Source organism: Benincasa hispida, chromosome 1 (genome assembly GCF_009727055.1).
Source record: "Benincasa hispida cultivar B227 chromosome 1, ASM972705v1, whole genome shotgun sequence".
Classification (NCBI taxonomy): domain Eukaryota; kingdom Viridiplantae; phylum Streptophyta; class Magnoliopsida; order Cucurbitales; family Cucurbitaceae; genus Benincasa; species Benincasa hispida.
In genome coordinates, this window is record NC_052349.1 from 29,566,968 (window position 1) to 29,588,934 (window position 21,967).

General features: G+C 32.4%; 3 protein-coding genes and 1 long non-coding RNA gene across 7 annotated transcripts; 1 reads left to right on the forward strand and 3 right to left on the reverse strand.

Annotated features, from left to right (window-relative positions):
* Positions 1–2,813: 2,813 nt before the first annotated feature.
* Positions 2,814–4,360, forward strand: LOC120067801. Of its 3 annotated transcripts, XR_005479020.1 has the most exons (4): positions 2,814–3,015; positions 3,245–3,352; positions 3,468–3,607; positions 3,774–4,360. It is a non-coding gene; the product is annotated as an uncharacterized LOC120067801 (long non-coding RNA). The 3 variants fall into 3 exon arrangements; XR_005479024.1 differs by lacking the exon at positions 3,245–3,352; XR_005479021.1 differs by lacking the exon at positions 2,814–3,015 and having other exon boundaries at positions 3,225–3,352.
* A 390-nt stretch (positions 4,361–4,750) lies between these two features.
* On the reverse strand, positions 4,751–7,387 carry LOC120076765 (cation/H(+) antiporter 3-like). The gene is made up of 2 exons (XM_039030670.1): positions 6,524–7,387; positions 4,751–5,893 (listed from the first exon to the last, which is right to left on the reverse strand). Exons 1-2 carry the CDS (start codon positions 7,385–7,387, stop codon positions 4,751–4,753), a joined length of 2,007 nt encoding a protein of 668 aa, XP_038886598.1.
* Positions 7,388–15,357: 7,970 nt separating this feature from the next.
* LOC120085879 (arabinogalactan protein 41-like) lies at positions 15,358–16,785 on the reverse strand. 2 transcript variants are annotated; one of them, XM_039042141.1, is made up of 3 exons: positions 16,336–16,785; positions 16,061–16,251; positions 15,358–15,550 (listed from the first exon to the last, which is right to left on the reverse strand). In XM_039042141.1, exons 2-3 carry the CDS (start codon positions 16,185–16,187, stop codon positions 15,477–15,479), a joined length of 201 nt encoding a protein of 66 aa, XP_038898069.1. In that variant the 5' UTR covers positions 16,188–16,251; positions 16,336–16,785; the 3' UTR covers positions 15,358–15,476. The 2 variants fall into 2 exon arrangements, with proteins under 2 accessions (XP_038898069.1, XP_038898060.1); XM_039042132.1 differs by having other exon boundaries at positions 16,061–16,743.
* A 968-nt stretch (positions 16,786–17,753) lies between these two features.
* On the reverse strand, positions 17,754–21,239 carry LOC120085872. Its single transcript, XM_039042118.1, has 4 exons — positions 21,006–21,239; positions 20,140–20,774; positions 18,840–19,890; positions 17,754–18,259 (listed from the first exon to the last, which is right to left on the reverse strand). The coding sequence occupies exons 2-4, from the start codon at positions 20,687–20,689 to the stop codon at positions 18,073–18,075; spliced, it is 1,788 nt and encodes a 595-aa protein (XP_038898046.1). The 5' UTR covers positions 20,690–20,774; positions 21,006–21,239; the 3' UTR covers positions 17,754–18,072.
* Positions 21,240–21,967: the final 728 nt, after the last annotated feature.

Sequence of the window (21,967 nt, forward strand, 5' to 3'; positions counted from 1 at the left end):
CTGTGTTCATTGTATATAACCAGTCAACAATGTGATGACCCTTCACAAATTGCTCGTAAGTACAGTTAGGCCAAAATTACCATTTTGCCCTTGTAGTTACATGTAACTTCTTAAGTACCACTGATCCTTCTAATGAATAATAAATCATAGTCTAATTATGACTAAACCCCTCTCGAGCCAAGAGAGGATGTAGTGCCACATTGTTCAAGCCTCGAAATCAGTTCTTAAGGTAGCAATGTATCTACTTTCCCCGACGTTGGGGAAAAAGTGAATTTTATCTTATGTAGCTGTGTTCCTAGCTCCCCAATTAGACGAATCTCCAAAATAGTAGGCTTATTGAGTCGGCAATCTGGACACTCTCACCCATACAAATCAAAGGATCGCCTTCATAGGTAGGAGTTCACAACTCACTCAGGATTTAGGTCATGTCACCTATGATCATTCTAGTGAAATGTAAGTCCATATTATGAATGACACTATATAATGAGACTAATCATTTTGTGGTTCGGTCTTATACAAACTCCTTTGTATAGAATACCTCCACTCACATGTCTCCACATGAATAATCAGGATCAGATTATTTGTAGCACTATAACAGTTGTAACATCTACAAAGTGGGTCGTACTCGTAATGTCACCAGGATAAGGTATCTAGCCTTATCCATTTACTACAGACCATTTAGGTTATCACTTAAACATGATACATCTGTATGTCTCTACATACATGTTTAAGCTACAGAACATAATCTTGGATGTTAATTTATTGGTTTGTGGGTTTAATGCTACTAAATGTTAATAAAACATCTCATATTTTATTAAATAAATAAAATATTTATACAATAGATTACAAACTACAGAACCTTACGAGATTTAGGGTATCAACCCCAACACAATATTTTCTAAGAAGTATAAGCCATTTGCTCTATCACCTGTCATAATGGTTCTTCCTTATTTATTGATTAAACATTGCTTTCATTTCCAACGAACACACACCCCTGATCAGCTAGCATCCTTAGAGAAATCAAATTCCTTCTTAACTTAGGAACATGTCTAACACCTGTATGGATCACTTCTCTTTTGTCTTGCTACGTTCTTTGTTCTAATCTCTATATCTTCTTTGGTCTATGTTATAAGGCTTCCCCTTTTTTGGACAATTTTTATTGAAATGCCTTTCCTTATGGCAAATGAAGCATTTTAGAACATTTCTTTCCCTGTTTTTCTTTGTCCTCTAAAAATTTATTTCTTTTAGATGCGTTCTTGTCTTAGAATAGAGTGATTCTCCATTTCCATAACCTTTTTGCTCATTTTTCAGCTCTAATTCTTTGCACCTAAGTATTGGGTTGTATGCCCTAAAACTCATAGATAGTAAATAAATGTTATCGTGTTATTTTCTATTTTATCTTAATAATCCTAAATTCAATAAAATAATATCCAAGGTTGCCTTATGAGTCTTAAAATGTTTGTGGAGACATACAGAGATCAATGTTCAAAATACAGTCTAAAGGATCTATAATATAGGGATAAGGTTGGGTACCTTATCCTAGTGACATCATGGATACGGTCCACTTTGTATTTAATACAAACACAATGATCCAATGCGCTTGTGTAGGTGATACGCGAGTAGGGATATTCTCTGTAATGAGTTTGCATAAAACCAAACCACAAAATAGTAACCATTAGATATAACACCGTTAACTAATTATGTTCCTATTTCAATAGGATGACCTAGGCTACTTAGTCTTAATCTTGAGTATATTATGAACTCCTATTCATGAGGGATTGTCCTATAATTGTATGGATGAGAGTGGTCAATTCTCCGACTCAATATGTCTACCATTTTAGGGATAATACCGAGTGGGAAGCTGGGAACATAATAATACAAGATGAAATTCACACCTTCCCGCCTTCAGGGTAAGTAGATGAGTGTCCACTTAAGTGGTGTCTCTGGAACTTGAACAAAGGGTCCTACCCTCTCATTAGCCCGAGAGGGGTTTCTGTTTATTGGTTGGACCATAAATAGGTTGTTAATTAAAGAAGCAATGGTACTTAAGGAGTCAGAGGTAACTCAAGGGTAAAACGGTAATTTAACCCAATTGGAGTTACGAATACTCGTGAAGGACTAACTTACTGTTATTGGTCTATATCCTTGGACACAGAAATATAGCTGTAGCGAGAAGAATGCAGTTGTGGGTCTTTAGTAGAGTTTAGCCCATTAATCTCATATCGTTGGAAGCTTTTGATCTACAAGTCCATCATGTCCCCTTGCTAGCTCACTAAAGGATATTGAAGAGAGATGATTTGAATTGTTCAAATCAATTTGAGGAAATTGTATATTAATATGATTAATATGTAATTGATTATGGATGTTATCTATTCAAATTAAGTTGGAAAGAAACATTTGAATGAGATTCCAATAATTAATTCAATTGAATTAGATTCACAAATAATTAATTAATTAATTAAGAGGTGTTACACATATACATATGATGTTTATGATAATTAAATATATATATATATATATATTTATATTTATACGTTAAATTAGATTTAATAAATAGATAGTTATTTAATTAATGTGTTAATTGATTAAATAGGTGTTATTTAATTAATTGTGCTAATTAATTAAATAAATATTATTTAATTAATTGTGCACAAGGAAAAATTAGAAAAAGATTAGGATAAAAAGTTGGCCCTTCTCTATATAAAATCTTCCTAATGGCCCTTTTGGGAACACAAAAAGAATACAAATAGAACACGATAGAATTGAAAGCATTCATTGTGCAATTGTCCTAAGCCACAAAAGAAATTCTCTCTACTCTCCCAAAAAGTTTTCCTCCTCGCCCTCTTTCAATAGTTGGATATCACCTATCCTTCTATTGAAATCTTTGAGAATAACAAGGTACTCTCGTGATCGTGTTCAAGATTGTTCGAGGAAACGTTCGTATTCAAGATCGTTGGAGGAGTCGTTCATTGGAACATCGAGAGGATCATTTAGAAGCTTTGAAAATCTACAAAGGTAAGAATGGTTTTATGCTTTTCCTATAGCATGTTATTTACATGTTTGTTTTACGTATATTCTGTTTTAGTTTTTTGTTTTTGTTTATGTAAAAAATCAATTTGTGGGATACAAGGCGTTCACATCATTTTCGTTGTGGGACCTGAACCTTTCACTAAGTATGTTTATTACCGTATCTACTATAACATTCTCCCTACCATACTTCATTCCAAATTTTACTTCTTTGTAGGAGTCATGGATCGAATTGATCAATATGGCAGCTTCCTTTCAGTTCCTAATTATTCTCTAGACTGATTAAAGCTATTTGTATTATTCTCTAGACTGATTAAAGCTATTTGTAAGTTTCTTGAAGTCATCTAAATTTTCTTCTAGTGGTCTCACGGGTTCATCTTAAATGAAAATAATCTCTCTCTAATGTAAAGCTTATTTGGTAAATCCTTTTTGTCATACAGAGATAGTAGCTTCTGCCATATATCGAAGGCTGAGGGTTCATCGATTACCTGTCTGAAAACATTATCTTAGATGTTAAGAACCAGTGTTGTAGTGGTTGTTTCGTCCATGAATTGCTTCTCCTCAGTAGTAATTGAGTCAGGTAAGGACTTCGGATCCTCTAATGCCTTCAGTGCCTTCTGAGCAGTAAGAATAGTTCTGATCTTTTTAGAGCAAAGAGTGAAGTTCCTACGCCACTGAATTTCTCAATTTCATATTTCATTGAGGCCATTCCTTTCTTCAAATGTTGATTGCAATCTTCTTCGCAGGCTCTTTTCTTGAATCTCCTTTACAGGCTCTGATACCACTTGATATTACAAAGTGGTGATGAGTGTTGTATTTCAGAGGCTTTTACCACATGGTGGTCTATCTGAATCATGCATGAAGTATCGCTTTCTCTCCCTTACTTTACTTTCCTCTTCTTGCATGCATTTTCCGAGAGAGTGAAAACGATTTCAAAGAAAGCTTTAGGGGATCGTTCAAGAACAGCTTACACATATGAAATGGAGAAGAAGAATATGATAGTCAAGGTGAGAAGAACCGAATCAACAGCAAGGTTCGGCCTTTCTTGCCTACATCCACTCTGAAAATAGCTAGGGAAGAGGTTGAAGAATCCATGTATGTTGAATACAAGATAACCCCTCTCTCTTCTCTCTTTTCATTTTGTTCTTCTATTCTATCTGCTTCAAAAATTAGCTATCATACTGGCTTCTTATCTTACAAAGTGGTGATGAGTGCGTATGCGAGAAACATACCTAAGAGGGAGTTACATAAAAACTTGTCATTTATGTGCTAAGAGCAATGGAAAGAGACATCATAGTTGACAAATAACACCAGGAATGTTTGTGACACTGAGTTGAATTATAAAGTCTGGTGTTAGAGTTGAAAAATTAGTGTTTGGGATACAAAGTTCAAACTTTCTCGATAAATGTGCAAATTAAAGAAATAAGAGAAGATGAAGTTTATCCTATAGAGTTTATATAAGCATCGAGGATAGGTTTTAATCATGCTTTTACAATTTAAAAAGTTTTATCTTTTACTCTTCAAATCTGAAATTTGTTCCCTTGTTCCTAAAATAATTCATCAAAATAAAAGATGTCAAATATTAGAAAGGATGCGTGATATTATTTACAACCATACAGAAGATTAATATTTCCGTTCGTATCATTTATTTTATCTATGACAATGAAATATGAGAAGAATTTAGCATGAATTTGGAAGTCCTAAAAGCAGTATATTGAATAAACTATACATGAGCAGCTGTTTGTTGTATTACCAATACAGAAGCTCTAATGTTAATATCAAGTGATACAATCAAATCCCCAAGAATTCCAAGCTCTGGAAAATCATTCCATTCACTAAGACCCCAAGTTTGAGGTGATGATTGTTCTAGTCCTTTTCTTCTTCCTACAATCATAAGATCAAATTCATTCACCATTTTTCTAACTCTCATTGCTGTATGAGTTCCATCTTCACTAACTCCTTCTATATATTTCACTCTCCCATCTCCAAAACAGTTCATTTTAAAGTCCCTTAAAGCTTCAGAATCAAGCATTTTTTCCCAGTTATGTTCATTACATGACCCATCTTGATCTTCCATTGTTGAACTCACAAATAATCTCAACACTGTAAGCTCCACTCTTGAATCCTTTGCCAAACGCTTTGCATATGAAATTGCTTCTCTGTCATCATTTCCTCCTAAAAATATAACACAAACCGCATAACTGTCACAATTACTCATCGTACTCCCCAAATTTCCTCTATTTGCAAATATCCCCACTGAACAAGGTCCTTTTTCAATTACACCCCAATTCAAAGTCCTTATTGTTTGGTCATCTTGGTCTATATGGCCATCAGCTGTCCATGTTTGGTGAAATGGTAATATTATGAGAGATGTGGTTTTTTCAAGCCCCAATTTGCAAATCTCACTTAACATGAACTTTTGACGTGTGATTGTGGTGAAACATTCAACATTAACTGTCCCATTTTTTTCTCTCTCAAAGTTGTCAAAACAGTGGACTATGTCTCCAGACAAGGATTCTTGTTGATAACTTAAGGGATAGTTGTAGCTTTCTTGTTTGTGAGAAATGAAAATGGGTGTGATTCTACCAACTAGTTCAACTAGATGGAGAACATAAATGGCTAGTGGATGCTGCTTTGTGGGACATGAGAGATTGAGTAAATGAATCAAGCCATGAGCGTCTTTGTTTTGATGAACACAAACTAGAATTCTAAGCTCTGAGTTTTTAGGTAAGTTCATGATGTTCCTGTTTTGAGATGCACCATATTTTATTGAAGGGTCGTATAGGTATTTCACTGGAAATGGAGAAAGAGTTGCAACGATTAGTATCATTACTGTCAGCCATATCAGAAGCCCATCAGATATAATCTGCAAAAAGGGGGGGAAAAAAGATATCGATGATGAGAAGAAATGAGAGTTCAATCTTATCGTAAATCACCGATAGATCCAAAAACTTAAGCTAATGTCCTCTCACTTGTGAGCTTGAAATATGAAGAAAATCCACCAAGTGGAAATCAATATTAATTGAGAAGGAAATAACATTGCAGAGATTTTAACACATAACCTCTTGAACCAGTTGTTTTGATATCATAATAAATTATCGATTGACTCAAAAACTTATGCTAATAGAATTGATAGGTGAAAGCAAATTTCCTTAAATTTGAGGCGTTTGTTAAATTTGATATTAACCACCTCTTGAACCCATCTGCTCTGTATCACAATGCCTAGTTAAAAAGTGAAGGTAACTAATATAATATTAAATTTACCTTCATCCATTAACTTAAACTTTTGGGTTAATAGATGATTTAACATGGTATCGGAGTAGGTGGTTCAGAGAGGTTTTGTGTTCAAACCTCTACAATTTAATATGATATTAAATTTGTTTTTACCCACTAACTTAAGTTTTTAGATGAATTGGTGATTTAATAGGTATCAATAATGGGAAGAAATGAGAGTTGAATATATACATAAAAGAAGTGAGAGTTCAATTATACATACATTATATCCTCTGAGTATTGTGATGAAGACCAATTCCACGATGCCTTTATTGCTCATCAAGAAAGCCAATGCCAAAGAGTCTTGAACAGGCAAGTTGCAATACAATGAACCAACAAAGCTAGAGATCACCTTGACTGAAAATGTTACAAACCCAACAACTATATTGAATTGTGTGAAACTCGACCCAAACGCGATGAAAATCTTCGACAAATCTGCTTGTAAAGCCGACATAGCGATAAAAATTGGAATAAACAACTCGGTAAGGAAGAAATCGAGCTTATCAACCATAGAGATGATCAATGGAGAGCCATTAGGAATGATTAAACCCAATAAATAAGGACCAGAAATTGCTGGTTGAGCTAATAAAACAGACACAACAGAACTCAACAAAACTAAACAAATAACAGCCTGAATATCTGTACTACTCACTGGCTTCCCTTTTGGGGTTCTTTTGATTATCCAAACAACTGCTGGTTTAAACACAAAACAAACCAAAAAGGCCTCAATAGAGAATCCAACTAAAGAGATAAATCCCCTTTTAGGACTAACTTGATAAACTCTTATAATGTTACTAATTATGATACCCAACTGGCTTAAGATGTCACCAATTAATGCTGCTGAAAGCCCCAAATGACCAATCTCTGAATTCAGAATTTTCAATTCACTTAGAACATTTTCAATGACGGGCAGTGAGACCATGCTGTGTAAACTGATCATTAAAGCTACTTTGGGCTGCTCTGTTAAATCTAAGTCTTTGAGTAAAAGAGTAGCTACAAAACCCCCCAAAATCAATGGCCCAAACAGAGTTGGGAGAGCAATTAGAAGGGATTTTCTTTTGGTTCTTCCTATCATTCTCACGTCCATTTTTAATGCTAATACGAATAGATATAGCATGTACCCAAAATATGTTAACACTGAAAGTGTGGCTTGGCTATCTAGTGTGAAAAGTTTGTATCTTTCTTCATCCCATTGCTTCCATGAACAACCAAATATCAACCCAGCCTGCATTTTTCATTGTTTCACTATATTAGCGCATATATTATGTAATAGAATATGAAATCGACAAACAAGAAAAAGGGAGAACATAAACAATAGTGAAATCGATAAAAGATTTATGTGTTCAATAATTTATTGATTAAAGGAAAAAATAATGGTACATAAAAAAATCGCTAACTAATGAGAATATACAAAAACTAATTCTAATAGTTAGCTATGTGCATGGAAGGAGGAGGAACAATTTTATTAATAGAGAAAAATATCATATTTTAAATTATAGAGACACCTCTAGGATTAGAGAATTTATGTACGATGCACTTCTAAGTCCTAAGGTCAAACTTAGGTCATTCGAAAGTCCAAATAACAAATTCAAAGCATTCCAATAGAATATGATCCATTTTGTTCAGTTGAGGAAACAAATTATAACAATTATTGTAATCTCAGTGGAGAAATTATTTTCGAGAGGCCACAACAATATGGCTAGTCGGAATTTTGCATAGTTTATATGTATGCCATTGAAACTATATGATCAAGTATGTCAAATTTTGGGATTTTGCTCCATGGTTATGGTGTTCAAATTTTGGGTGATAAATGTTGTTAGAAATAAGTTTGTTCCCAGTTGTGTTGTGCTTGTTTACTGTCTATAATTCTTTTTAATGATAGATTCAATCATTTTGTGGTGTACTAAAAAAAATAATTTAACGATAGAAACCTATTAGACACATTTTTTTTATAAATTAAGAAAAGTATTTAGACACAAGATTTTAGAAAAAGTTCAAGAAATTAATCATTATAATTTCTTTTCTTTGAAATAATTATTACAATTGAGACTAAAGAAACTTAAGTTTTCATATTATTGAGATTTTTTTTTAAGTAAAAGGGTTAAATAAGTCACGATTGGACCAAATTTATAATTGATTTAACCATAGACAAATTATATGCAAACTTTAAGTTTAATTATGTGAAGTTCTTATTTGTCAATAACTATAGCTTAATAGATAGGACTTCAATTATCATTCTTCAAATATTAATGGCTTCAAACCTTAAACTCCAAAACTATTGAAGTTTAGGAAAAAAAAAAAAGCGCATTCATGTATTAAATATATACTTCATTGACTTGAACAAAACAATCAAAACTAAAAAAAAAAGAAAAAAAAAAAAAAAAACAAAATTTAAAGACCCCTTTAATTTCTGAAAAAATGAATATATAAAATAAGAAAAGGCAAAGAAATTAAATTAAATTAAATGCTCGTTTGGATTGACGTGAGAAAAAAATGATTTTAAAAAAACTCATTTTTAATTAAACATTTTTGGTAAAAATTAATTAAAATATATTTGAAAAACGATTTTGAGTGGTTATCAAACATTCAATTTATTCCAAAATCACTTTTTTTTAAATTAAACATTTAAAAATATATTCCAAACAAAATATAAATTAATAATTAAGAAATGAGTACTTACAATAATTTGAGTGGAAATCTTGGATACCCCAAAACCCTTGAGAAGAAAACGAAGAATTGCCATTGATAAACAGAACAAAACTAATTGTAACTCCAAGCGGGGCAAAGAATTATGGAGCCAAAATTCAGGATAATTGTAATTTTCCCATAAACCTTTTGAGTTTATAAGAAATGGAACATGTAAACAAATTTCTGTCGTATGATTTAACGTTGTCGTTGTTGAATTCATTGTCGTCATTGAGTTTCGATTCATCTCAAGAACAAGACCAAACACACACAGCCTACACCAAAAGAGAAAGCTTATAAGGAAAGATTAAGGAATTATCAATTAATTAGGACACAAAAATAGTTGTTGTGTTTTTTTAAAAAAAAAAAATGTGTGCTTTTCTATGTGGGCAGTTGTTTAGTTGTTTCATTTTACCAAAACAACAACAAAGTGGGGAAATAAAACCTTTGTGTCATACTATTACATTATGAGTTTGTTTTTTTGTAACTTCAAAAACCTCTCTCTGGAAATATATGGTTAATTTGACAAAATTTAATGATGAAATGATTATCCAAGAAGACTTGTGATGATTGTGTAAATATATGTATATGTTGTAGCTGAAATTAATGTTTTCTTTCAGGTTTTGGTTATATGTCTAAATTAAATTTAACGGATTTAACGGCCATTAAATACAACTCAAACATGAAGATTATATTGTTGTCTTTTTCCCTTAGTTTGATTGTTTGTTATTCATGAAATTCTTCTATGGATTCCAAATTTGTACTAGTTTTTTCTTTTTAATTATTTTTTCATTTTTATTTTTGTTTCGGATGGGCTCAGCGATGAAGGAACGAGGGGGGTTTGTTATAAACCAAAAATTGCACAAATCTGTTTTAAGTTATAACAATTCTGTGCAATATTTGAGTTCATTACACTTATTTTTGTGCAACTCTCTCTAATCATATTTGAAAAAAGAAATTAAAATATAAAAATTTATCACGTGACAAACAAAGTGGTTGGATAACTATGTGGGTTGAACAAAGATGGATGCAGTGTGGGATATAATTGAGTATGTTTTTTTTAAAAAAAAAAAACATTAAACTTATAATGTTACTAGAGACCAAGTAATTTATCTTTTTCTTTTTTTAATATCAAATTTTTACAAATGTTTTTAAAATTTAAACTAAGTTTAGAAAAATAAAAGGAATAGTTTTTTTATCCTCATTTGATAACTATTTCATTTTGAGTTTTTTGTTTTTGAAAATTAAGTATGTAAATACCACTCCCATTCATTGGTTTCTATGTTTTCAAAATCGAAGTAAATTTTTTTAAACTAAAAAAGCAATTTTTAAAAAGGGAGATTATTTTAAATAACAAAACTACTGAAAATATTTATAAATAATAATAAAATATCACACTTTATCTAGACCGCGATAAACTACTATATATGTCTATTGTCAAATAAACACATATAATAGTCTATTGCAGATATACAGCGAAATTTTACTATATTTGTAAATATTTTGGTTAATTTTCTTATATTTGAAAATAACTCATTTAAAAACTTGTTTTAAAAAAAAAATTGGTTAAGAATTCAAATATTTGCTAGTAATATGAAAACTATGAGTAAGAAATTAGGAGAAAACAAGTATAATTTAAAAAAAAAAAAAAAAAAAAACAAAAACAAAAAATCAAATTGTCACTAAATGGACCTTAATATTTTGTTTTTATTTTTAAATTTGCCTAAGTAAATTTTTATTTAAGAGATGTGGAAACCATAGTTAAAAAAAGGTGTGAGCAAACAAGTACGTATTTAAAAAGCAAAAAATTAAAAATCAAATCATTATTCAATTGGATCTAAAACTATTTAAATTTGACTAAGAACAAGTTTATGGCAATTGAGGACATATCTCTTAACAATTTAAATTTTTTATTCTCTTTTGATAATATGTGAGGTGGGAGAATCTAGGGTTAGCAAGAGGATTGAGGCAGAGAGGAATTTCTCATCCTCGTCTCCGTGGGGCTATTTACCCCATCCCTGTCCCCTACGCAAGGATGGGGATTCCCCATTAGGGAAACAGGTCCTTGTAGGAAGTCATCTCTGATTCCCCCTTCCTCTATTTTTATCAGTGACTCCAATGCCTCCCTTTCTCCCTCTATATCCCCTTTTTCTCTCTATAAACTTTATGCAAAACATAACATGAAGAGTTTTGAGTTTGACAAAAAAAGGAAAAAGTGGACCATATGTATAAGTGCAAAAATTAGTTCTCAAAAGTTCAAAACAAAATGAAGTGAAAAATGACTGCAAATAGATATGAAGAAGGAAAAAAACAATGGAGATTTGAGAAGAAACACTAATGACGGCGGTGGAACCCGTGCTTGACAGTAGCGGTAGCAACGGCAGCTCGTGGGTGGGTGGCGGGTGGCCGTTGAATGGAGTAAGAAAAATAAACGAGTGAAAGGGATGAGGAGAATGAGTGGGCCATGGGAGTTGCACTTGGGTGTGAAAGAGATGAGGAGAATTTGAGATTGAAGAAATATCATTAGATTAGGTTTAGGTTTGGGATTTTGGACTTGAATGGTTGGTTGGGCTTCCATTTTACTCTAATTTCTTAATTAAATAAAACAAGGGATTTTTACATTAAAAAAAAAAACCCTCTTTAGACCCTCTATATTTCAAAAATATCTTTAAATTCGAATTTTTCAAAAAAGACTTTTAGTACTATTTTTAGATAAATTTACCATTTTTTATTATTTTTATTCCCGATTTTTATATATATTTTCTTATTTTCAAAAATTTCTTAATGATAGAGAAAGAAACTATATTTATTATGGAGAGAGAAGATTTATTTAATATGATTTTTTTTTCATATTGAAAAAATGCATTTATTTGTTGAGATTTTTTCCTTTATTTAATTTAATTAGAGTGCATTTAATGAAAATTTTTCTATTTTTGTTGGTTTCACTTTTTTTTTTTTTTGTCGATTCATGGTTATTTAAAATATACCTCAGAACATTTTGTTAGGTATTTGAAAATATTTTAACCAATATATGAAATATGTCACAGTATATAAGTTTAATGTTTGACATAAATCACCATATAATACGTTTATTATAGAGAGAGAAAATGCATTTATTATCATTTTTTCAGTTTTTCGATTGTAGAGATAAATGCATTTGATATATGTTTTTTCATTTTCATTTAGAGAGAGAAAATGACATTCAATATGATTTTATTTTTCATTTTATTTTTCATGTTGATTTTTTTTATTATGTGAAATGTTACATTGTTTGTTCACTTGTATATGTAATATATTCCGTTATTTATTTGGAAACATTCTAAAAATATATATGAAATATATTGATAAATATATTTGATATCTACTCAAATATTCATGGTTATTTTTAAATATACCTTAGAACATATGATATCTACTAAAATATTCATGGTTATTTTTAAATATACCTTAGAACGTAAATTTTAGAACATATATGAAAGTGTGTATATATCATATATCATAAATTCAATATAGTCAAAAATCAACAAAAAAAATATTTAACATAGTATATAAATCACATATGGACTTGATCTTCAACATAGAACATATATATACGTGTATATATCACAAAACAAGAAATCTAAATACAAAAAATCATCATCGTTTATATAAAATAAATGATTATATATATCATAATATATATATCATCATCGTTTATATTAAACCCTCACCATCGACCGAATCTTCTTGTCTAGCTCCGTCGACTGGATTTGCCCGAGTCCGCGTGCGGATCTGCTCAGCCCGATGCCGGAAGCTTCGCCACATCGTCTCACATCATCCGTTTGCTCAAGCCCGTGCCGTCGTCGACTGGATCTGCCCAAGTCCACATCGAATTTGCTCGCGCCTGGTGTCAAAAGCTTTGCCTCGCACCATGCGATCTCATGTTGTCCGTCTGCAACCACGCTGTCGTCTGCTAGAGCTCGCCCATAGAACTGCTTGTGCCTGCGTCGGAGATTCTCTCTCCCCACGCCGTCGACTACTGCCTGCAACTCACACCATCGGAAGGAGAAAAGAGAGGGAGTGGGAAAGAGAAAAGAGAGGGAGGAGGAAGAAATGGGTGTGAATTATGGGGGAGAGAATATATGAAATATATTATTGGGGAGAGTGAATATATGCATGGAGGAGATAGAGTATGCATGGAAGAAAGAGAAATAAATATAACGTAGGTGAGGGCTAAATTGTAAATAATCACTAATATTAATGAAAATGGGTGTCAATAGGTCGTTTTTGTATAGAAAAAAATGTTCAAGACATTAATGTAATATGTACCTATTCTTTAGGTCTTTTATGTAGAAATCTCAAAAAACAATTATTTATGGATAAAATAATTTATATATAATAATGATGATGATGATGATAAAAAATTAATCGGGGAAGGGATCAGGGCGGGGATACCCTTCCCGTTCCCAATCGAGGACCCTAAAAAGTTTCCCAGTTTAACCCTCATCCCCACAGGAATTTTTGCCATTCGTAGGAAAATCAAACTTTTAACTTCAAAATTGATAATTCAATTTTTACGTTTGTTGAGATACGTTCATTTTGACATTTAAACAATGCTTTGATTAAATAATTTTTTTACAACATGTGGGATGGGAGAATCGAACTTCTGACTTCGAGATTGATAGTATAAATATTACGTCAATGATGAGTTATGCTCATTTTCGCAAGCTAAATTAAAACGATACGAAAAGATTGATGCGCATAATCATAAAATAAGTATTCTTACTTTAATACCACATTATATTTTTTCTTTTTCATTTTTCCATCTTTTTTTAGCATTTGGCATTACCGAATATTTATTTATTCATTTAAATATAGTTATCTTTATGATTTGCAAAATGTCTTGGAATTGGCTTCCATGAAAATCTAATGCTTACTAACATTTTTTTTCTCTTTATTGTACTTCTATCACTATGTCTACCATTTCAAAATTTTTGTGATTGAGCCAAAAGCTTTATTTGTAAGTAGTAACTCTTAATTAAGCATTTTGGTATATCCTCATGACTTTTCTCCTTCAAATATAGTTTTGGATCATTCATATATCAACCTCTACTCGAGCAACTTCTGTCTAATTCGTCCCCAAACCACATTCTAAGAGAGGTTCTACCAATCTAATGCCCTTTGTAATGCCTAGGGCTCAGGATTCTAAATGTTAGGCTTGGAACAGTACAAACTTTTCTATATGGGGCACCATTTGTAACTTAAACGATGCCTTCTTTTACACAACAAATGGTTAAGAAAAGGATACACATTTCACCTGTAATAACGCTATTTTTTATTGTGTTGCTTTAAACCTTTTATCTGGGGGGATAAATAATGAGCCTATAAAGAGGACTTATTTATTTATTTATTTAACTTTTTACTTTTTGAGTTTGAGATCTAAATGATATGTCTAAATTTAAGAGATGGAGACAACGCACCAACTCAAAAATGATTAAAATGGGTCATTTGTGTTCTTTATTCCCTTGTTTGGAAGTTTGTTTCTTCACATGAAGATGTATAAATTTATTGTCTTTTTTTTTTAGTACAACAACTATGGGGATGGAGTATCGAACCTAAGGAAGTAAGTCATGTCAATTATCGCTGAGTTGAGCTCACTTTAATCTATGATCTCAAGTTGCTATTTGAAACCATAATAATTATATACGTGCACAAAACATTTTGTTTATTACCTTGAAGCATATCATCATTGATGAGTCCATGGTTAAAATGACTTTGCTAGAAGCTTACCTTCTTATTCATGCATCTTCTAATTTGCATGTGACAATCACTCCCTAACTTCATTTTGATTCCAAGTAAGTTTATGTTTAAGCATACAAGTATAGATTTACTATTCTCATGCGGTTACATACATTTATATTTAATAAATCTAAAGCTTTTTAAACTAGCTGTTTATAAATAAATAAGGATATGTATGGCTTCTATCTAGTTTCTACTTTTTCTTCTTCTTTGCTTTTTTTTTTTTTTTATATATAATTAAACAAAAGATGTATTAGGTGACCCTTTTTGTTTCTTTTAGAATTTCTCCTTTTAAGAAATCTAAAGTTCCTTTGGATTTTTTATTATCTCCTCATAAATGTTTAAAGTGCTGCTCTCATATTGTCAAATATGTTTATATATAGTTTTATAGAAAAATAAATGGAGGGGCAAATTTTGCTTTTGGTGGGGGTATTTTTGGACAATAGCAATACACAAAGGAATATAATGATCATTCAAGAAAAAGAATGATAAATATATAAATTATATTTATAATACAAGTGCAATAGGCTTTCTACAAATGAAATCTCTCCCAATCTTCAGAAAAAGAAGAAAAAATGGCAATAGAATAACCCATTTGAATGAAACAGCCACACCATCTTCATTTAATCTCATACACTTGAAAATAATGCAATTTTAATTGGAATGAATGCTGTTAATTCTTCTCCTGTTTTTTGGTGCTTTCAAAAGTTGCATCAATGGATGATATAAGTAAGCACTAAAGCCACCAGCATTAGAACATATGCTATTCCTTGGTCTATTGTGGTTCCTGCAACATATGAAATCCCAAATGTTATTTTTGGAGCTCTGCACCATTAATAGCTAAGCAAAGTTTCTTTAAGAAAATGTCCTAAAATGGTAGTTTCTTCTTCTTCTTCTTAAGGAAGAAAAAAGAGTAGATATTGTTTTCTATTCAAACAAGGAGTCAACTTTCGAAAGATTTTTATCCTTTTGAAATCAACTCTTTTTTTCAAATAATCAACTCTTCTTTTCAAATACCAGAAACCCATTTTCAATTTAAGGAGATTCAACTTTGTATTTGAAGATGCGAGTTGATTTCAAAGCCATTCTCATATTCCCTGTCGTTCCCCCAGCAAATTTCTCAAAAAACTATCAGAAAAATGTCTAAAAATGGCAGCCTTTTGTTTCTATTCAAATAAGGAGCCAAATTCCCCACCCAATTGAATTTCAAAGCCAATTTTTATTTTACTGTAAGCCCAGAAAATTTCTCAAGAAACAAACAGAACAAAGAGAAAACCAGGAAGAAAAAAGAACTAACCATCACTAGTGGGAGCTGGAGCTGGAGAAGAGGAAAATTCAGCTGCAGATACAGGCAAAGTTACAACATAAAAGACAGCAATAATCACAGCAGCATAGATTCCAAAACAAGCCTTCAAAACAGCCATCTCTGTCTCTCTCTCTGTCCTTGGCGTTTATTCAATCCAATTGCCACTTCTCCCTCAGAGGAACCTAGAGAAAGACAGAGGAACAAGAAGAAGAAATTTGAAGGTCGTGAATGAGAAAGATGGAAATGGAGGGATTGAGGTTTAATACTGTTTGTGTTTCAACCGCAAGCTTTGGGAATCCAAGCAAACCCATGTGATTCTTCTCTCTCTCTCTCTCTCTACAGATTCCTTCTTTTTTATGCTTTTGCTCTGCTGGATCTTCGATGTACTTAACTTTACCAAAAGACAGACTGTAAGTTGATTCTTAGCTTATTTCTTAGTCTCTGCTTATCTGGGAAGCCAACCCTTTGCTGGCAACGTTTCTCCAGTGTTTCCCTATTTTTGGTTCTTTTTTCTGCTGGAGCCCTTTACAGCAATCTTGTGGCTGCCTATCATTGTATTTAAACAAACATGGTCCATTCTTCCTTCTATTTGTCTGCTACAATTTGGAATTCTAAGGTTCAAAACTGACAAGAGAATGTTATTTGACTTTCTTAACCAAACTATACATTTGTTTATTCCACAACTACAGAAAAGATTGAGCTTACAAACTTGGGCTAAACCTAAACTCCATTCTATACGATCTTTATCTACAGACTAAGTATAGACTATACAGTTCTTTGTCCAATCCAAACATGTATTGAACAAAATCAAAGTTCCTAACCAGACCTTAATGACGCTAGAGTTAAACATCCACTTAGAAATCAAGCAATTTCACTTTCAACTTGGGTCCTACAATACAGTCTGTTGATCCGTTCATCTTGTAGAATAAATGCTTGTTGCCAGTTCATTGGAACTTTACATTGTGTTTATTGCCAGTTCATTAGAACTTTAAATTGTGGTTGATTGATAAGCAGAGCTTTATGCATAATTCCCTACCTGCAGTTCAATGTTATATCAAATTTATCAAGAAACTGTTTGTTAAGACCATTCTGTCATCACATGGGCTAACTACCAACCGCAATCATTGTTATTCAACAAAGATTTTCTTTTTTTTCCTTTTTCCTATTGATTATTATCTGAATTAACTTAAGCAAAATTTGTAAGACCTTTACCACCCTACCAAACGATGGTTTTAACAAATAAATTCTCCACCGAATTGCAAGATGAGCAACCGTAAAGATTAGAAGTATGTGAACATCTACACCGTGAGAAAGCAGTAAACTAGAAACGTCTAAGTTTATAATGGGTCATTTTAACAATTGAACCTATAAGAAATGAACCAAAATATTTGCATTGAAACATGAAAATGGAGGGCTCGTTCAGAAAACTATTAGAAAAAGAATCTGGTATTTTTTATTTCAAAATTATCCTTGAGAATTATAATCAAATACCTACGTAAAGGTTAATGTAATTGTATAGTGATTCTGGAAAGAAAAGATTTATTTGGTGTGAAAAGCAAGTCAACCCCCACATCTAAAAGTCAAGAAAATGAACAATTTAAATACCGACTATATAAAACATATCTTCATGAAATAAAATTTAAAAAATACAGAACTATGTAAGATCAGCTTAGAACAGGCCTCATTTTTCTCTAAAACAAATTACCATAAAGGGTACCGAAGACGTAACCAAGTATGTAACATAGACCAAGATAGACGATGGGATAAATAATTACCCCTATATGCACAAAATTTACAACGAGATCCACAGGTTACATGTCAACTAACTCTATCGATATAGCTTTCCCCCTAACAAGTGTCCAACAAAACCATGCTCTATGATTTACATTCTGTGCTTTATGCTACTTTCCAACAAAAGACTATTTGGGAGTTTCTTCAAGCAGAGGGTGTTGAGTCTTACATTGACTATGAATTTGTTTGGCAGTGGAATCAATGACATAATGTCATGCAGGTAAAAAGAAAGGATCTTCTTTATTTCCAAATATCTCGAACAACTGCTTGGAGTAATGTGTGGCTAACTTTCTGCAGAGGTCAATGGCATTCGGGTCATACTCCTCCACCTCTTTAACAGATTTGTTGAGATTACCTTGTGGATTGCCATCGGTGAGAAACTCAGCTAAACTGGTGCCCCTGTTAGAGAAATTACAGTGAATGAGCAAACTTCAACAACAAACTTACTGCAGTGTTGACTCATTTCTCTTCATGTACAAACTTTATAACAACAAATGCGACAACACCAATTTTTTGCAATGTCCAACTTTTTAAATAGGGGTAGTTGCAAATATAACAATCAGGTCTAAAATATTAGCAGATATAGCGCAATGCAAAAGAATTTGTAAATATAACAAAATATAAATCTAGCTCTAAGAGTCCATGGACCATAGCACTAATAGAAGTCTATCAACAATAGAGGCTATCATCGATAGATTTTGCGATATTTACAATTCTTTAAAAATGTTGCTATATACTTAATTCTCCGCCTAAAAAGTGATACCATTGCAATTATCCTTTTAGGTTATAGATCTTCTGTGTATATTGTCCCCAGCTTGTATTTGAGAAAATGTGTGTTGGAGAAAAAGTGCAAGAAGACTGTACTAGTGGCCCAAAATCAAAATGACAAAGAGGAAAAAGGTAGTAAACACTTTTAAGGTGCATTGGGTTACTTAACAGAAAGAAATCAATCATGTTCATTGAGCTGGACATCATATACCTGATAGCATCGAACTTGCTGAATCCTTTCTTGTTAGAAAACAACGTTGCTTTACTTACTTTCTCCTCAGAAGTTTGCTGTCTATATAGGGCACACACAGCCTTCATACACAATTCAGGATCCTTGCCAAAAGCTGCAAGCATATCAGCCTCATACTCCCATTTCAATTCTTTTTTTCTCCTTCCTAGCTTAGATATTATCTCATCATACCCTTCACTTCCATTTGATAAATCTTCTGACTGAGAAGTGCTTCCAACGTCCGAAACTTCAGAGTCGCGAACAATAAATCCTTCCAAGCTATCACTCTCAGTCTCTAGCTCTGACCCAACATCTTCCAGTTCATCTTCAACATCCTTCATGCCATTCTTGATTTCAGCAATCTGACTTGAGGAGTTTTCCTTTCCACTTCCTTTCTCATAGTTATTTCTTAACGGCACTAAACGCCTCCTTGCAGGGGTTTCACTAACCACAACTTTGTCACACGCAGAAGTAGGGTCATCATACGATTCTGAACCTACTTGTGTACAGTTTGTTTTCTGAAGAGGCAATTTTTTCAGTTTGCAGATTGGAATATTATCGTCATCATCAGTTTCAGTGTCGCTGGTTATAATATTAGAAGCACGTATCCTTTTAGGTGTTGAACTAAAGATAAATTCATCACTAAAAGTTTCCACATTTTCCACATTTTTTGTACAGCAATCAGACTCGCTCAATTTGTTTATATCGCCAATTTTCTCATCAGAACAAATAGATCCACATCCACTTAAATCTTGAGCGGCTGAAACACAAGCCTCACTCTTTTTTCGAATCTGAGAGGGCAATTTGGCAATACTTACTTCATCATCACTATCATCAATGTTAATGACACCATGTAAAGGTCTAGAAACACCTGGAGTTAATGGTGCCATCTTTTTGCAGGGGCTCTCTTCTTCGAAACTCAACTTTTTTCTAACTCGATTTCCATGCTTGAAATAAGATTCTACAGTATAAATTTTCTTTCCTCGCCCAAAGGAAACAGTAGGATTGGGTGTTGAGCCATTTGGAGGTGTTCCTATCATTAGAGTATATCCACCAAACATAGGGAAAAAATGTTTAGAATTCAATCAATTAGGATGAATCAGATTAAAAGTAATATGAAATTTATTTAGTGTGATCTATTTAGCACATGCGCTGGTAAAAACCTTCATGACTACACATCAAAGATATTAAATATTCTACAATCAAATCCTACATCACTGTCATATTGAGCGATTATGGTATTAAGAGGGAAAACAATAACAAAATTAAAGAAAAAGAATACCTGCTTCCAAGTTACTAATTTCTTTACTAAGATCATAATGGTTAAAGGCCACACCATCCGAAGCACGAGCTTCAGGACTCAATGATAATCCAATTCCCCCTTCAAACTTCCCAGAAAGCACTGGCTCGTTATCACCTTTCCTTTCATCCATCTTTGAGATCTGAATTTCCAATTGTTTGAACTTATCTTTCCACAGCTCAGCCTCACTTTCAGCCTTCTTCTTCTCAACAGCCAAAACATTATTCTCAATCAGAAGTTGAACAACCTCATCGTCCATTTCATTCTTATCAACTAAATTCACATCTTCTTTCTTTCCATTCTCAATCCAAATTTTTAGCTCTGATTCAATGACGGACTTTTCTGACTCCAACTTCTTCATTTGGGCCTGAAGTAATTCATACTCGATCTTCTTTATCTGAATCTTCAATTCTAACTCTTCACACTTTTCTTCAGCTTTTTCACACCTCAATTTCAGTTCATTGCACTTACATACATCATTTAGTTCTACTTTATTTCTAATTTCCTCCACATCCATCTTCACATCCAACATAATTACAAAAAAAAGCCGAATCAACTCTGAAATAAAGAATACCCCCAAGTATTTTAAATCACCAGAACCATCTCCAATGGCATACCTGAATATTAAAATGGATCAAAACCATAATGAAATACAAGAGGTTATAAGCTGATAGTAGTATGGTCTAATACAGAAGAAACAGAAGAAGGAAAACAAAAAAGGGGTCATCTTTTTTCCGCATTTTTTCTGTTTCCTGGGCAACAAGCAAAAGTTTCAGAGAACCAAACAACCCCACATCCAAAATTAATTTAATATTACGAACTACCCAGTTAGTAAAAAGACTATTTACCTTGGTTTTCTGTTCGTCTTCTCGTTCCCTAGTTTACTCGGGAGCCAAACGGGTTAGAATAGAACGAAATTACGCGCAAAGACAGAGAAGCGTATACGTACAAATCAAATGAGGATAGAAATTGGGATTGGGATTTTGTGAGGGTTTTGAAAAGGGTGAAATGAAACTGCTCCAAGTGCGATCAGGAACAGACTGATGTCGCCATGCTTCGAGGAGAAGGAAGCAAATATATGACAAATTATTCAAACGGTTAAAAATTATTTATACATACATAATCGCGAATAATGGTTGATAATTGTGTTTTTATAAACCTAAGTTGAGAAAGTAAAACTCAAAAGAGGGTTTGGTAAATTAATGGTAAATAAATAGTAAATTGATGTAATTTATAGGGTGGAAGCTACGAAGCACACAGGTTACATAATATGGATACGATCGGATACGACGATTCGTCAATTTCTAAAAAATTAAGATACAGATACGTCTAAGGATACGTCATTTTTTTAATATTTTTTTAATATATATATTTCTAAAAAAACAAAGATACTGATACATCGAAGATATATATATTTTTTTTTTTTTGAAAAAATCTAAGATATAGATCAATTTAGCATACAGGTTAATAACAATAACACAAAATATAATACAAACACTGAAATACGATACAATATCTAAGATGTTGAAGTACAATAGCTAATAAAATGCAATAGAAAAGTGACTCATATTACAAAAAAAAAAAAAAAAAGAAGATTAGAGCGAGAAGTGTGAAGATAAATGAATAATTTCTTCATTTAATTGTTGAAGATATCCAAATGGTTTATATTTTTGTGGACTCAAATATGAAAATGAAGATTAGATGATTCTAGGGTTTGGTCTTTTATTTATTTTTTTCCTTTTAGTTTTAGACTAGAGTAGTGAGCCTTTTAAATAGGTTGTCTAGTTTTAGATTGAAAAAGATTAAATGA